Source organism: Heterodontus francisci, chromosome 4 (assembly GCF_036365525.1).
Source record: "Heterodontus francisci isolate sHetFra1 chromosome 4, sHetFra1.hap1, whole genome shotgun sequence".
Classification (NCBI taxonomy): Eukaryota; Metazoa; Chordata; class Chondrichthyes; order Heterodontiformes; family Heterodontidae; genus Heterodontus; species Heterodontus francisci.
This window is the reverse complement of record NC_090374.1, coordinates 173,463,322-173,478,277: the sequence shown is the minus strand read 5'-3', so window position 1 is coordinate 173,478,277 and position 14,956 is coordinate 173,463,322. Positions and strand designations below refer to the sequence as shown.

Genomic DNA, 14,956 nt, shown 5'->3' with positions numbered 1-14,956 from the left:
CACAGCCAAACACTTGCAGGTTGATAGGTAAATTGGCCATTATAGATTGCCCCTAGTATAGGTAGGGGAATTGAGGGAAGGTGGGGATGTGGTAGGAATATGGGATTAATGTAGGATTAGTATAAATGGGTGGTTGATGGTCAGCATAGACTCGGTGGGCCAAAGGGCCTGTTTCAGTGTTGTATCTCGAAATAAAATAAATAAACCTGCCTCCACCAGTGTCAGGCAGTGCATTCCAGATCCTAACCACTCGCTGCGTAAAAAGTCTTTCCTCATGCCACTGTTGCTTTTTTTGCCAATCGCTTTAAATGGGTATCCTCTGGTTCTGGATCTTTTGGCCAATGGGAACAGTTTCTCTCTCTCTACTCTGTCCAGACCCCTCATGATTTTGAACACCTCTATCAAATCTCTTAATCTTCTCTTCAATCTATCTATCTATCTGTATAACTGAAGTTCCTCATCCTTGGAACCATTTCTGCACCCTTTCAAATGTCTTAACATCCTTCCTAAAGTGTGGTGCCCAACTGGATACAATACTCCAGTTGAGGCGAACCAGTGTTTTATACAGTTTTATCACTCTTTCTTGTACTCTATGCCCCTATTTATAAAGCCCAGGATCCCATATGCTCTATTAACCACTTTCTCATTTTGTCCTGCAACCTTCAATGATTTGTGCACATATAACCTCAGGTCCCTCTGCTCCTGCATCCCCTTTAGAATTGTACCCTTTAACTTATATTTCCTTTCCTCATTCTTCCTACCAAAATGAATACAACAACTTGCATTTATATAGAGCCTTCAACATAGTAAAAATGAACCAAGGTGCTTCACAGCAGTGATCAAACAATTCTTTTTCGCTATGTTAAATGCTCTATATGAACGCAGGCTGTTGCAGGAGAAGCTGGCAGATTAGTTGTTACCACATTCGCCAAATTTTGTTTGCTTGTGTGGAGGTTGGCCTGAAAATTCAGCTCCACAAGTCAGGAGCCAACAGGAAGTGGGCTTTGGGTGCAGTAACCTGCTTCTTGATTGGGTCAGCACAAATCGTGCTATTAGTTTTCCCCTCAAGATATTTTCCATATACTGGAGATATCTTTGATCTGCAATTCTTCAAAATGCCTAAACAGAAGCATTTGATCATGCCATGAATGTCAGATATGACCAGACATTTGGCAACTATTAAAATACAAGGTCTGAATCCAAGAAAAAGCCTCACGAATATCCCACAGCACGTCTCTGGGAAAATGGAATGATTTAATTTCTCATGTTTAGTAAAAATCAGAACAAATCTCAGCTCAAGCTCAAAAGAAATAAGGTAGTGCTTTATGGCTTCCCACAGTAGGACGTCCAAGTCGCACTCACAGAAAAAACAAAAGACTTGCATTTCTACAGAACTTTACAAGATCTCAAGACGTCCCAAAGTGCTTTAAAGCCAATTAAGTACTATTAGAAATGCAGTCACTGCTGTCATGTAGGAAACACAGCAGTCAATTTGCACACAGCAAGCTCCCACAAACAGCAATGTGATAATGAGCAAATAATCTGGTTTTTTTTAAAGTGATGTTGACAGAGATAAGTATTGGCCAGGACACCAGGGATAACTCCCCTGCTCTTTGAAATAGAGCCATGGGATCTTTTGCATCCAACTGAGAGGCTGGATGGGGCCTCGGTTCAACATCTCATCTGAAAGACGAGACCTCGGACTCCCTCAGTACTGCACTGGGAGTGTAAGCCTAGACTTTGTGCACAACTATTTAAAAATGTTGCCTTATGGTTAACCCTGAATATTATTTGTGCAAACATATGTAACATAATAAAATTAGGGAGCTAACCAAAATAAATCCAAATTGTTCCAAAAGGACAAAGGAGTTTCCACTTTTGTATTAAAAGTGTTTTCCACTAATGACAAAATCAATTTGTGCAGATTAAAGTGTGCATATCTACAAAATTACATAGAAAGGCATTCAGTAAACACAAAGACTGTTCCAAAAAAGTTATTGACAAAATGTCTTGTTACTAGAGCACATTATGGAAAGATCGACCATCTGTGACCTTGACATATTATAAAAAAAACAGACTTGCATTTATGTAGCACCTTTCACAACCTCAGGATGTCCCAAAGCACTTTACAGCCAATGAAGTACTTTTTGAACTCTAGTCACTGTTGCAATATAGGAAACACAGCAGCTAGTTTGTGCACAGCAAGCTCCCACAAACAGCAACAAGATAATGACCAGATAATCTGTTTTAGTAATGTTGGCTCAGGGATAACTATTGACCAGGACAAAAGGATAAATTCCCTGCTCTTTGAAATAATGACACAGGATCTTTTACATCCACCTGAGGTTTAATGTCTCATCTGAAAAATGGCACCGATGATATTGTAGCACCTTCAGTACTGCACTGAGAGAGTCAGCCTAGATTTTTGTGTTCATGTCTCTGGAATGGGACTTGAGCCCACAACCCTTTGGATCAGGTAACAGTGCTACCAACTGAGCCATGGCTCACAATTAAACCAACACGCTTTAGTGTTGCACCATAGTCATTTCACATTTATCCTAGTTTCTAGCTCCTCTTGAATCTCGTCACATTCAATCCCCAAAGCCTGCCCACCATCTACAAGACACAAGTCAGGAGCGTGATGGAATACTCTCCACTTGCCTGGATGAGTGCGGCTCTAACACTGAAGAAGCTCGACACCATCCAGGACAAAGCAGCCCACTTGATTGGCACCCCATCCACCACCTTCAACATTCACTCCCTCACCCCCAGTGCAGTGGCTGCAGTGTACACCATCTACAAGATGCACTGCAGCAACTCGCCAAGGTTCATTCGACAGGGACAAGGGCAGCAGACACATGAGAACACCAGCACCTGCAAGTCCCTCTCCAAGGCACACACCATCCTGACTTGGACCTCATCACTGTTCCTTCACATTCCAAGAACAAATAAAACAAAATCCTGCTTCCCCACACAAATTCCGGTCAGTCGCAAATGTAAGGTTATTAACCCTGGCACATCAGAAGTGCTACAAGTCTCAACATGCCAATGATCAACGACATAATAGCAGACTGGAAATTTTGGTGTTGGTGTATCTAGCCTCCAGCAACCATCACATGACTAAACATGACACAACCTGGGATAGACTGAGACTACTAATCAATACCCAGGTACACAATTTAAAAAGACAAACTTCAGGAGAATGAGGATGAACATAACCCAATCGAGTACATTTATATGGATACTACTAAACATTATACAGGACAAAACAAACATCGCTTCATATGGATTAGCAAGAGAGACAAGAAGGGAAAGAGAACTATATAAAGCTTCTAGCAAGAAAAGGTTAGGTTAGAACAAACACAGCAAAATACAGGAACTTTCAACATAACTAAGATTGGCAGGTAGCTAGAAATGAGCTCAGTTGCAGACACTAAATGCAACAAGAAAATCTTACAGTATTATAACATGGTTAAGAGAAAAATTGATATCCCTCAAATATGCAAGCATGATTGAGATGAAAGACAAGTTGAAAAAAAAAGTTGACTTATACATCATTACTTACCAAAAGTATTCAATACAGAAGGTAACATTCCACTGCCAACGACAACTTGCATTCATATAGTTCCTTTAACGTAAAGCATCCCAAGGTGTTTCACAGAACTGTTCAGACAGAATTTGACACTGAACCACATAAGGAAATGTTAGTACAAGTAACCAAAAGCCTGGTCAAAGAGGTAGGCTTTAAGAAATGTCATAAGCGGAGGAGCGAGGGATGTAGGGAGCAGTTCCAGAGCTAGGGGACGAGACAGCTGAAGGCACAGCCACCAATGGTGGAGTGATGAATATTAGGGATGTACAAGAGGCCAGAGTTGGAGGACAGCAGAGATCATGGAGAGTTGTAGGAGGAGGTTACAGAGATAAGGAGGGGCGAGGCCATGAAGGGAATTGAAAACAAGGATGAAACAATCAGGGCTAAGCTAATGAAAACAAGAGAGAGACCCCCACAGGTTTCAAAATACCCTCAAAAAACAAAAGACAGCAAAAACAAAAACTGGGTAACTAGAGACCCATTAGTCTTACATCAACAAATTGGAAAAGTAGTAGAAATCATCAGGAAAGACTTGAAGATTACCTGTGTGAAAGTTATCTAGTCAACTGCAGCCAACAGAGCTTCAGAAAGGGGAAGGTTCTGCCCAACTGTCACCCTTGACCTTTTGTCAGAAGGTTCACAATAGGATGCTCTATGACATCATGAACCCATACTTCCAGAAAGCTTTTGATAAATTTCTGCATAAAAATTGCTGTTTCAGAGCTTTAAGCCAGTGTGTATCATGGTGTGGATAAGGGATTGATTGAGAGGGTACAAGCCCTGGTTGTGATGTCAGGGTAGGAAGACGGAAGAGTTGAAACGATTCAGGTTGATAGTTATACAACTCTCAGAAATGACTGGACAGGCTGGAGCTCTTTTCTCTAGAAAGGTGACCTGATTGAGGCATTTGATAGGGTAGAAATACGTATTACAGCACAGAAAGAGGCTATTTGACCCAACTAGTCTGTGCTTTTTAAAAACATCCAAGCCATTTGCCTCAACAACTTCCTGTGGTAGCAAGTTGCATTCTAACCACTTGTTCGGTAAAGAAATGCTCCTTATTACCCTATTGGATTTCTTAGTAACTATCTTATGGACCCTAGTATTGGATTCTCCCACAAGTGGTAACATTCTCTCCATACCTACTCTGTCCAACCCATTCATAATTTTAAAGATCTCTATCAGGTCACTTCTAAGTCCTCTCCTTCCTGAAGGAAAAAGCCCCAATCCATTCAATCCCTCCTGATAGCTGTAATCTCAGTTCCTGTACCATCCTTGCATCCTTTTTTTGCACTCTTTCTAGTGCTTCAATGTCGATTTTATCGTATGGCGGCCAAAACTGTGCACAATCCAAGTGCAGCCTGACCAGGGTCCTGTAGAAGTTTAACATAGCTTTACTACTTTTGAATTCTGTTCCCCTAGAAATAACTCCCTGTGCTTTGTTAGAATTTTTAAATAGCTTTACCCTGCGATGCTGCTTTAAATGATGAGTTCACCTGTATCCATAGATCACTGTACCCTACTACCCCATTCAGTTTATTTTCTAAATGTGTAGGTGATGTTTCTGTTTTTCTTACCAAAATATATCATCTCACATTTTGTGTGTACAGAAGTTGTGAAAATGTTTCCACTTGCGGAGGGGGGGGGGGGGGGGGGGGGGGAAAGAGCATGGGTGGAGTCCAAAACGAGGGGCTACAAATATAAGGGACAGACAGACAGCCACTAATAAATCCAATAGGGAATTCAGGAGAAACATCTTTACCCAGAGAGTGGCGAGAACATGAAACTCACTACCACATGGAGTAGCTGAGACAAAGATTCATAGATGTATTTAAGGGAAAGGGAGAAAGGAATAAAAGGATCTGCTGATAGGGTGAGATGCAGAGGGATGGGACGAGGCTCACAGAGCATAAACGCTGGCATAGACCAGTTGGGCCAGAAGGTCTGTTTCGGTGCTGTAAAATTCTAGAAGTCCCCCTTGTACAATGCTGATGCCCACTACAGATTAAATTAAACTAGGGGTGAAAGTTGTCAATCACAAGCCTCCTCCCACTCCTCTCCATTCAAACCTCATTAGCATATCCTTCTATTCCTTTTTCTCCCTCTTGCATTTATCCAGCTTCCCCTTAAATGCATCTATGATAGATATTCACCTCAACATTCTCACCAGTCTCTGGGTAAAGAAATTTCTCCTGAATTCCCTATTCGATTTATTAGTAACTATGTTCTATTTATGGCCCCTAGTTTTAGACGCTTTCAAGTGGCCATTTTTGTCTGAGTTCGCAATTGATCTCTTTCACAATCTTATCCACACAAAAAAATAATTAATAAATATTAATATTCAAGGATATGTGGAAAGAGTAGAAAATGGACTGGATTACACAGCTCCACAGTAGCGCAGACAATAGGCTGAAATGTCCCTTCCCGTCTTAAATTTCACAGTTGTAAAAATGTGTTATGGATGATTGCATTTCAAGCCTTTACTCAGTTTTCTTGCCATTGTTTTTCTTACTACAAATATCAAGCTAATATGCCCATCTCAGATTTGTATTCAAATCTTTTCTTTATAGCAGCCAGTATTACAACAATCATTTATATAGCACCTTTAACATCGTAAAAATTCCAAGGCTCTTCACAGAAACATTACCAAAAATATTTGGCACCCAGTCACACAAGGAGATGTTAGGACAAGTGACCAAAAGCACAGGAGGTCGGCTCTAATGAAGAAGTTGACAGGCACTGAGGTTTATAGAAAAGATTCCAGTGCTTAGGGCCATATGAATACTTTCTATCTTAATCCATTGTTTTTTTTAATTGCACAAGTTTGGTTTGAATCATGTTATTTTAGTGATTTTCATCCTAAAAGATTATGCTGATTGGATGGTCATAGAATCACAGAAAGTAATATATTTGGTCCAGAGCATTGTATTCTATCTAATCTCACTCCCTTGTTTTTTTACCCATATCTTTGTGTATTCTTTTGCTTTGACTCCTTATCCAATTTGGGGAATGTTTCAGCCTCTGTGTGAAAGCATTCTACACCCATTCATTAACCCCTCATGTAAACAATTTTAACCTCTCTCTCTCCCCCTATTCTTCGCAGTAATCCCAAATCCATGCCTCCAATTACCATCAACTGGTGAAAACAATCCTCCATTACCCTCTCAAAAACTCTTCAGAATTTTGTTAAGTTCTTACCCATTTGTAAAAAATCACCCTTTTTTAAGCCTGGCTTCATACTTTAATACCCCTCATTCATAGCAGTATTCTAATGAACCTTCACACTACCTTTATCATGGCTAACAAACTTACTAAATGGAGTGTCCAGAAATGCAGATTACACCCTAAACATAACCTAAGCAGTGGCATGTACAAATTCAACATCACTTTGCTTGACTTTATATTCAATGTTCCAACATGCTATACCCCAAATTTACTGCACTGGTCTTTGATAACAAAACAAACTTGGGGAAACTTACCTACTCAACATTTTACTTTTCAAAAATAAATTTGTGAATGGACAACATTAGTAACTATGTGTACTGGTGCATGTGTTCTGCAGGGATGGAAATCTGTGGACCTGGCACATTTGTACCTATATGTTTGCCTCTTATTTAAAAAAAATCTCAACTTTATTTATGAGTCTAATGCAGATTATAAAATGAGATGTTCTATTTTCAAGTAGCACAACTAGGGATGGGATGTGAGACAAGAACAAGGTGAAAACATAACCCCATCAGATCAGTGCCTGGGGCAACCTTCCTTTCTCAACTGACTGCTCGTCATTCATTGCAACATTTCAATAACAAAATCAGAGCCTGGTCAGCTGATCACTCCCACTACAAATGGCTTTCCCCCAAAACAATCAACTGTGTTTAAAATGTACTTCAACCTCCCATGGCCACTTCATGGAATACATTCATTTCCTTCCATCTTAAAATCAGTGCACAGCTCTGTGAAAACCTTCAACTGCAGCAAGGTAAGATGAGGTTTATCTTCAGATGCTCTCCTTGCAGTATTCCAATGCTCAGATTACACTAAATCCTGTAAAGAGTCAAATTCAGCTTCCTATTAATCTCAGAATCTTGGAACACAGGAGGCCATTCAACCCATTGTGTCTGTGTTAGCTCTTTGGAAGAGCTATCTAATTAGCCCCACTCTTTCCCCACAAAGCCCTGCAAATGTTTTCTTTACCAAGTCTAGATACAATTTTCCTCTTAAGTCAACGTTTTTTTAAATTCTAGTCGGTAAATACAATCCATGTGTGTGGAAGTAATGTTTCGCCCAGAAAAATATAAAGTTACAGTAGTTTAAGGCTGGATTTCCGAAAGTTTTTTTTGAAAAAGATGAGCTGTTTGAAAGATTAAATTACATATTCTAAGCAAAACACAAAGGACGGAAGGAATGGGCCAAAAAGTTGCGATTTAAATCACCTCTCCTCTCCTGACGGGCATTTCCTGATGAAGCGACCGACTGGGTTTGTGCCCAGCTGCTTTTCACATCAGAACTGGTTTGGATCCGCACTCAAGCAACCGCTCCTTCCCCACAGCGAACTAGTTGCAGATAAAAGTTGTTCTAACTTTCCTCCCCCCAGTCTGAGTCAGTTTCCCTGATACTCCCAACTCAGCTGCTCGCAACATTCTTATTCACCATTCGGGACCTTCCACTGCAGCCGCAGGAGGAGCAGGAGAGATGTTACATGAGCACATCAACCGAAGCGTTCTACATCTTCAGTATTTCATTAACCTGAAATAAAGCTCAATTCTTCACATTTGTTGTAGAAATGTATCTTTCAGAGTTTTAAAATCTGTCGGTGTGTGCAGCTTCCTCTCTGCCTCCCCGGATGCAGAGTGGCATGCTCCACATGTAGCAAAGGTTGGGAACGCCCCAATGCAAATTCGGAAGTCAGGGAATTCCTTTTTCTCAGGATTACACCAGGTTCACCAACAAAACCCACATTTTAAAAGGGGTACAACTAATAAAAGGACTTCACAGTAAAATAAGTTTCAACTTAAGTGTCAGCAATGGCTCACTCATGCCTCTGAGTCACAGATTGTGAGTTCAAATCCCATACCAGAGACAAGTACAATAATCTAGAATAATACTCCCAGTGCAGTACTGAGGGAGTGCAGCAGTGTCATTCAGATGAGACGTTAAACCAGGGCCCTGTTTTAAAGACCAGCAGGGGCATTCTTCCCAATGTCCTGGTCAATAGTCATCCCTCATCACTAAAAAGAGTCATTATCACATTGCTGTTTGTGGGAGCTTGCTGTGTGCACATTGGATGCCATGTTCCTACATTATAGGAAGGACAGTACTTCATTGTAAAGTGCTTTGGGATGTTGAGGTCATGAACAGTGCTATATAAAGGCAAGTTGTTTCAACACCCAAAAGGATACTTATACAATTAAATTATAACATTGTTCCTGGTGTCCAAAAGGCAATCCAGTCCTGGCAGTGCCCACTGGTCATGGAAAGCCTCAAGTGTACTGGTGGGCACTGCCCTTCCCAATGGTCACCCAGGTGCGGGAAGTGCAGGCATGAGAGAGGAACGGATCTGTCTTTTGTAACAAAGCTCTAAGGATAAAAAAGGGTTTCCCCACTGTCCTCAAAAGGAGAACAAATTTACGCACTCCCCCTTATGAAAATAGACACACCTGAAAGGAAAAAAAAACTCAATATAGAATATATATTATTTCAGATAAAAAGGTAACATGAAACTAACTTATTATGGGCAAAGTATGCAGCAAGACCTGGACAATATCCAGGTTTGGGCTGATAAGTGGCAAGTAATATTCATGCCACACAAGTGCCAGACAATGACTGTCTTCAACAGAGAATCTAACCATCTCTCCTTGATGCTCAACAGCATTACCATTGCTGAATCCCCTACTTCACTGGAGCAGCCACATAAATACAAAATGAGGTCAGAGGCTGGGAATTCTGCAGCGAGTAACTCACCTCCTGACTCCCCAAAGCCTGTCCACCATCTACAAAGCACAAGTCAGGAGTGTGATGGAAACTCTCCACATGCCTGGATGAGTGCAGCTCCAACAACACTCCAGAAGCATGACACCATCCAGGACAAAGCAGTCCACTTGATTGGTACCCTATCCACCACCAGCTCACAGTGACAGCCGTGTGTACCATCTATAAGATGCACTGCAGCAACTCACAAAGGCGCCTTCGACAGCACCTTCCAAACCGGCAACCTCTACAAGGGCAGCAGACGCATGGGACCACCACCAACTGCAAGTTCCCCTCCAAGCCACACACCATCCTGACTTGCAACTCTATCACCGTTCCTTAATGGTCACTGGGTCAAAAACCTGGAACTCCATTCCTAACAGCACTGTGGGTGTACCTACACCACACAGATTAAAGCGGTTCAAGAAAGCAGCTCACCACCACCTTCTCAAGGGCAATTAAGGGCGGGTAATAAATGCTGGCCTTGCCAGCGAGACAGATCTCATTTATATAGCATCTTTCACGTCATAAAGCATCCCAGGAATGATCAAACAAAATTTGACACCGAGCCACATAAGATATTTGGGCAGGTGGCCAAAACCTTGATCAAAGAGGTAGGTTTCAAGGAGCATCTTAAATGAGGAGGGGTAGAGAGGTGGAGAGGTTTAGGGAGGGAATTTCAGAGCTTGGGCCCAAGCAGCTGGAAGCACGGCCATCAATGGTAGAGCAATTAAAATTGGGGATGTGCAAGTGACCCGAATTGAAGGACCCCCTTCTGTGCTGATCTGCCTCTCTGTGCCACACCCAGCTCATATCTGATGAGTCATAGTCATTTACAGTATAGAAGGAGGCCCACTCAGCCCATCAAGTCCATGCTGTCTCTCCCTGGAGTAATCCAGTCAGTCCCATTCCCCCGCTCAATCCCTGTAGCACAGCAAGTTTATTTCCTTCAAGTGCCTATCCAATTTCTTTTTGAAATCATTCATCATCTCCGCTTCCACCACCCTTGTGGGCAGCGAGTTCCTGATCATTACCACTCACTGCGTGAAAAAGTTCTTGCTCACATTTCCCCTGCATCTCTTGCCTAAAACCTTCAACCTGTGTCCCCTAGTCCTTGTACCCTTAGTTAATGGGAACAGTTTTTCCTTGACTAACTTATCTATGCCTGTACTGGGTTTGCTCCAGAGATTAAACTCCGCTTCACGCTGATCATGCAAAACTATCATATAATATTGGGGACTAAACATTGGGAAGCCATTGTCGTCGGCCCCAGCCAAAGTCCATTCCCTAGTAACCTACCCCATCCCTTTGACAGGCTGAACTAGATTGTTCACAACCTGTGTGTTGGATTTGACCTCGGGATGAGCTTCCAATCACATTTGCACCATCATTAAGACCAACTCTTTCCACTTTCATAACATCGCCTGACTTCACCTCTGCCTCAGCTCATCAGCTCTACCATTCCTGGGTGTTGCTTGCACCAGTGTCCTAGAGTCTTCAATTTCTGGAGATTCTGCAGCAATCCTGAAGGAGGAGTTTTTGTGTTCATTTACTTGTACAGCCTTTGAGATCACTGCATTCCTCCAATTATGGTCTCCTGCACATCCCCAGCAGTTGCACCTTCAGCTGACGAGGCCCTAAGCTCTGGAATTCCTTCCGTAAACCTGTCCACCTCTCTCTACTCCCTTAAAACACTTCTTAAAACCTACGCTTAGACAAAGATTTTGGTCATCTGTGCTAATATTTTGGTATGTGGCTGTGTGTCAAATTTTGTTTGATAGTGCTCCAGTGAAGCAACTTGGGATATATTACTAAGTTAAAGGCACTATATAAACACAATTTGTTCTTGTTGTTGATGGAGGGTTCTTCCCTAGGTCTCAGGAGCTTGTTAAGTTGATTTTATAATTTAACATAGATATGGTGTTTCATTTGAAAAAAAGACTTGCATTTATATAGTACTTTTCAAGACCATTGGATGTCTCCAAGCGCTTTACAGCCAATGAAGTACTTTTTAAAAAAAGTGTTGTCACTGTTGTAATGGAAGAAATGCAACAGCTAATTTTGTGCACAGCAAGCTCCCACAAACAGCAATGTGATAACAACCAGATAAGTTTTTTTGTGATGTTGATTTGAGGGATAAATATTGGTCAGGACACTGGGGATGACTCTCCTGCCCTTCCACAAAATAATGCCATGGGATCTTTTACATCCACCTGAAAGGTCAGACGGAGCCTTGATTTAAACATCTCACCTAAAAGACAGCACCTCCAGCAGTGCAGCACACCCTCAGTACCGCAGTGGAGTGTTAGCCTTGATTTGTGTGCTTAGGTCCTGCATTGGGACTTGAACCCAGAACCTTATAATTCAGAGGTAAGAGTGCTACCAACTGAGCCACAGCTGACACACAATGATGCCTCTTCTGGTCACGACCTGTTTCCTTCAGTGAGAAGTGACTCCTAAAATGCATCAACAGGAACATTGAGAGCGGAACATCATCAGAGTTGCAGGGACATGGGGGCAACTTCTGTGGAAGTGCAAAAAGTTTTAACCCCAGCTGGCTTTTACCATACAGAAAATGTTTCCGCTTGTGAGCAAGACCAGATCTAGGGGCCATAAAAATGATAGAGTCATAACGGCACAGGAGGGGACCATTTGGCCCTTCGAGTCAATACCGACTCTCTGTAGAGCAATCGCAAAGTTCCCACATGACATAGGAATTGCAAGCAACAGGTCTCAGCTGCCTATCCATGATCAAAAAAAAAAATCTTTATTCCCTTTTTCCCTCTTCTGGAATCTTGTTTAAAATATTAATTTTAATGAACGCCTCTAGATCTGTTCTGTGCTAATACCCTTATGGATTCACTTACTGCTATACTTATCCCGATTTTTTTTTGGATTCGTTCTTGGGATGTGAGTGTCACTGACAAGGTCAACATTTATTGCCCATCCCTAATTGCCCTTGAGCAGGCAGTGGCACTCTAAAAAAAAAGTTACATGTAAGCTAGAATAGGTAAGGATGGCAGATTTCCTCCCCTAAAAGGACATTAGTGAACAAGATGGGTTTTTGATGACGAGCCAGTAGTTTCATGATTATGAATGAGACTCGCATTTTATTCCAGATTAATTAATTGTATTGAAATCCCCCCCCCACCACCACCAGCTACCATGGGTTTAAACTCATGTTGCCAGAGTATTGGTCCAGGCTGCTGGATTACTAGTCTAGTAGCATAACCACTATGCTACTGTCTCCCTTGAGCTTATACTAATTAGTTTCACTAGTTAAGCTATACATTTAATACAGTACTTTTATAGTTTCCCAGTCCTAGTTTAAACCACTGCCCTGGTTTTGAAAAGAACCTAATACTCTCACCAACTAATCACCTACACGCTGTCCTCCGATGTCACGCCTTGCTTTTTTGGAAATACACTGATCAGGTCTGCACTGTTCCCCCGCTCTCTCTGTCTCTCTCATTTACTCTCTGCTGCCGCTGTTCATTTTTCTGGTCAGGTCTGCGCTGTTCCCCCGCTCTTTCTCTTTTATTCTCTACCACTGCTAATAGTCACTTATGAGTCCAATTGGGAATTCAAGAAGAATTTCTTTACCCAGTGGTGAGAATGTGGAACTCGCTACCACAGGGAGTGGCTGAGGCAAATAATATGGATGGATCAAGCCCCACCTCCAGACACAAGAGTATAAAAATCCAGGCTGGCACTCCCTGTGCAGTACTCATGAATGCTGCACCATCTTTCAGATGAACCATTAAAACCAAGGCCCTGTCTGCCCTCTAAGTTGGATGACGATTGCATGGTTCTATTTGAAGAAGAGTAGGAGAGGTCATCTGGCCAACATTTAGCATGCAAACAAAACCACAAAACAGACTACCAGCTGCTGGTGGGACTTTGTTATATGCAAGCTGACAGCTGCCTTTCAAAGTTTAAAGCTTGGAGAATAGGAAACCAAATGATGCCTCCTAAATTGGAAATAAGTTTATCAGCTTAACGTGAAGGTTTTCCTGAATTTCTTTCAGATATAAGACAATGACCCATCAGCACACCTTACCAGACACATCTTAGCTTAATAGATTTCAAAACAAAGCCACGGATCTGTAAGTGTTTTTTTGCTTGTTTTTGCAATCAAAACTTATTTGAATGCCATCTTGGAAATAGAATTTAGCATAACAGATTATAATATAAATCACATATGGCATTGGAGAAGGGAGCTAGCAATAACCAAAATTAAAGTGACCAGGCACAATTTTAAAATGATTTGAATTAGGGCAAACTCTTGTTGGTCACATTCGCTATGGATCAAAAAAAACCAACTGATTTCTCCGACACACTCCTGGGGATTTAAAGTGGAAGCAGGAAGTTGCATATGTCTCTAGCCAGTATGGTGTCAGGGTGCATATTTTTATGGGTATTTTGTTCAACAAAAAGTATACAACAGGGGAAAAAAAACATAACAGAGGAAAAAAAAAAATCATTCAAAGCCTGTCTTAGCTCAGAGCTGTTTAAGATGGGTCTAGGCCAGGGTTGTCCAACCTTTTTGGGCGGAGTGCCGCATTTCGATTTTTGCTCGGTCGGGGGGTGGGGGGGGGGTGTGAGGGGGGAGGGCAGTGAGCAAATTTCAAAAGATAAATGGCATTAAAAATTTATCTTACTAATAAAAACAAATGTGCATTTTTGTGAAGAAGCTTTAAATGAGACTAATTTATTGACTTACTTTCTCGTCACTATATTGAAAACTGATTCAGTGACATATCTGGCATTATTTTTGCTTTCGTAAGTAGTCAATCTCTGCCTGCACATTTTATGTAGCAATGCAGAGCATTTTGGATGGATGCCCATCTTTCAGGAGACCTTGATCTCCCTCCACCCTTTCCCTGTGCTGTGTGAGTGTGTGTCTCTTTCTCTCTCCTCCCTACCCCCTCCCCTCTAGGACGAGGAGACACAGATTGAAAGCTTTGTGCAAAAGATGCAGGGGGAATATGAGGAAGCACTTTTGTACACATTGGGTGGTAATGACCTGGAACTCGCGGCCTACAAGTGTGGTGGAAATGGAGACGATCAAAGACATCAAGAGGAAGTTGGATGGCCACCTGAGAGAAGTAGTCTTGCAGGGCTACGCGGATCAAGCTAGGGAGTGGGACTGACTGCATAGTTCAGTGGAGAGCCAGCATGGGCTCGATCGACAGAATGGCCTCCTTCTGTGCCGTAAGTAAATGACTCTTTGAATCTCTCTCCCCCCTCTCTTTCCTTCTTCCCCCAGCATCCCCCCCGTCTCCTTCTTCCCACCGCCCCCCACCGTCTCCTTCTTCCCCCAGCCCCCCCCCCCCACCGTCTCCTTCTTCCCCCAGCCTCCCCCCCCCCACCGTCTCCTTCTTCCCCCAGCCCCCC

General features: G+C 42.2%; 1 protein-coding gene across 5 annotated transcripts in view; it reads right to left on the bottom strand.

Annotated features, from left to right (window-relative positions):
• Positions 1-14,956, bottom strand: part of LOC137369399 (tight junction protein ZO-2-like) — a 154,202-nt gene that overhangs the window by 115,013 nt on the left and 24,233 nt on the right. Inside the window, exons 1-2 of one of the 5 annotated variants that reach the window (XM_068030562.1) lie at positions 8,026-8,324; positions 3,566-3,684 (exon numbers count right to left, since the gene is read on the bottom strand). The exons of 1 other annotated variant lie outside the window; for it this stretch is intronic. Coding sequence is in view for 1 of the 4 variants with exons in the window: in XM_068030561.1 (XP_067886662.1) it covers positions 8,026-8,046 (21 nt within the window). In the remaining 3 variants the exon portion in view is untranslated. 3 more of the 5 variants (XM_068030563.1, XM_068030564.1, XM_068030561.1) reach the window with 3 other exon arrangements.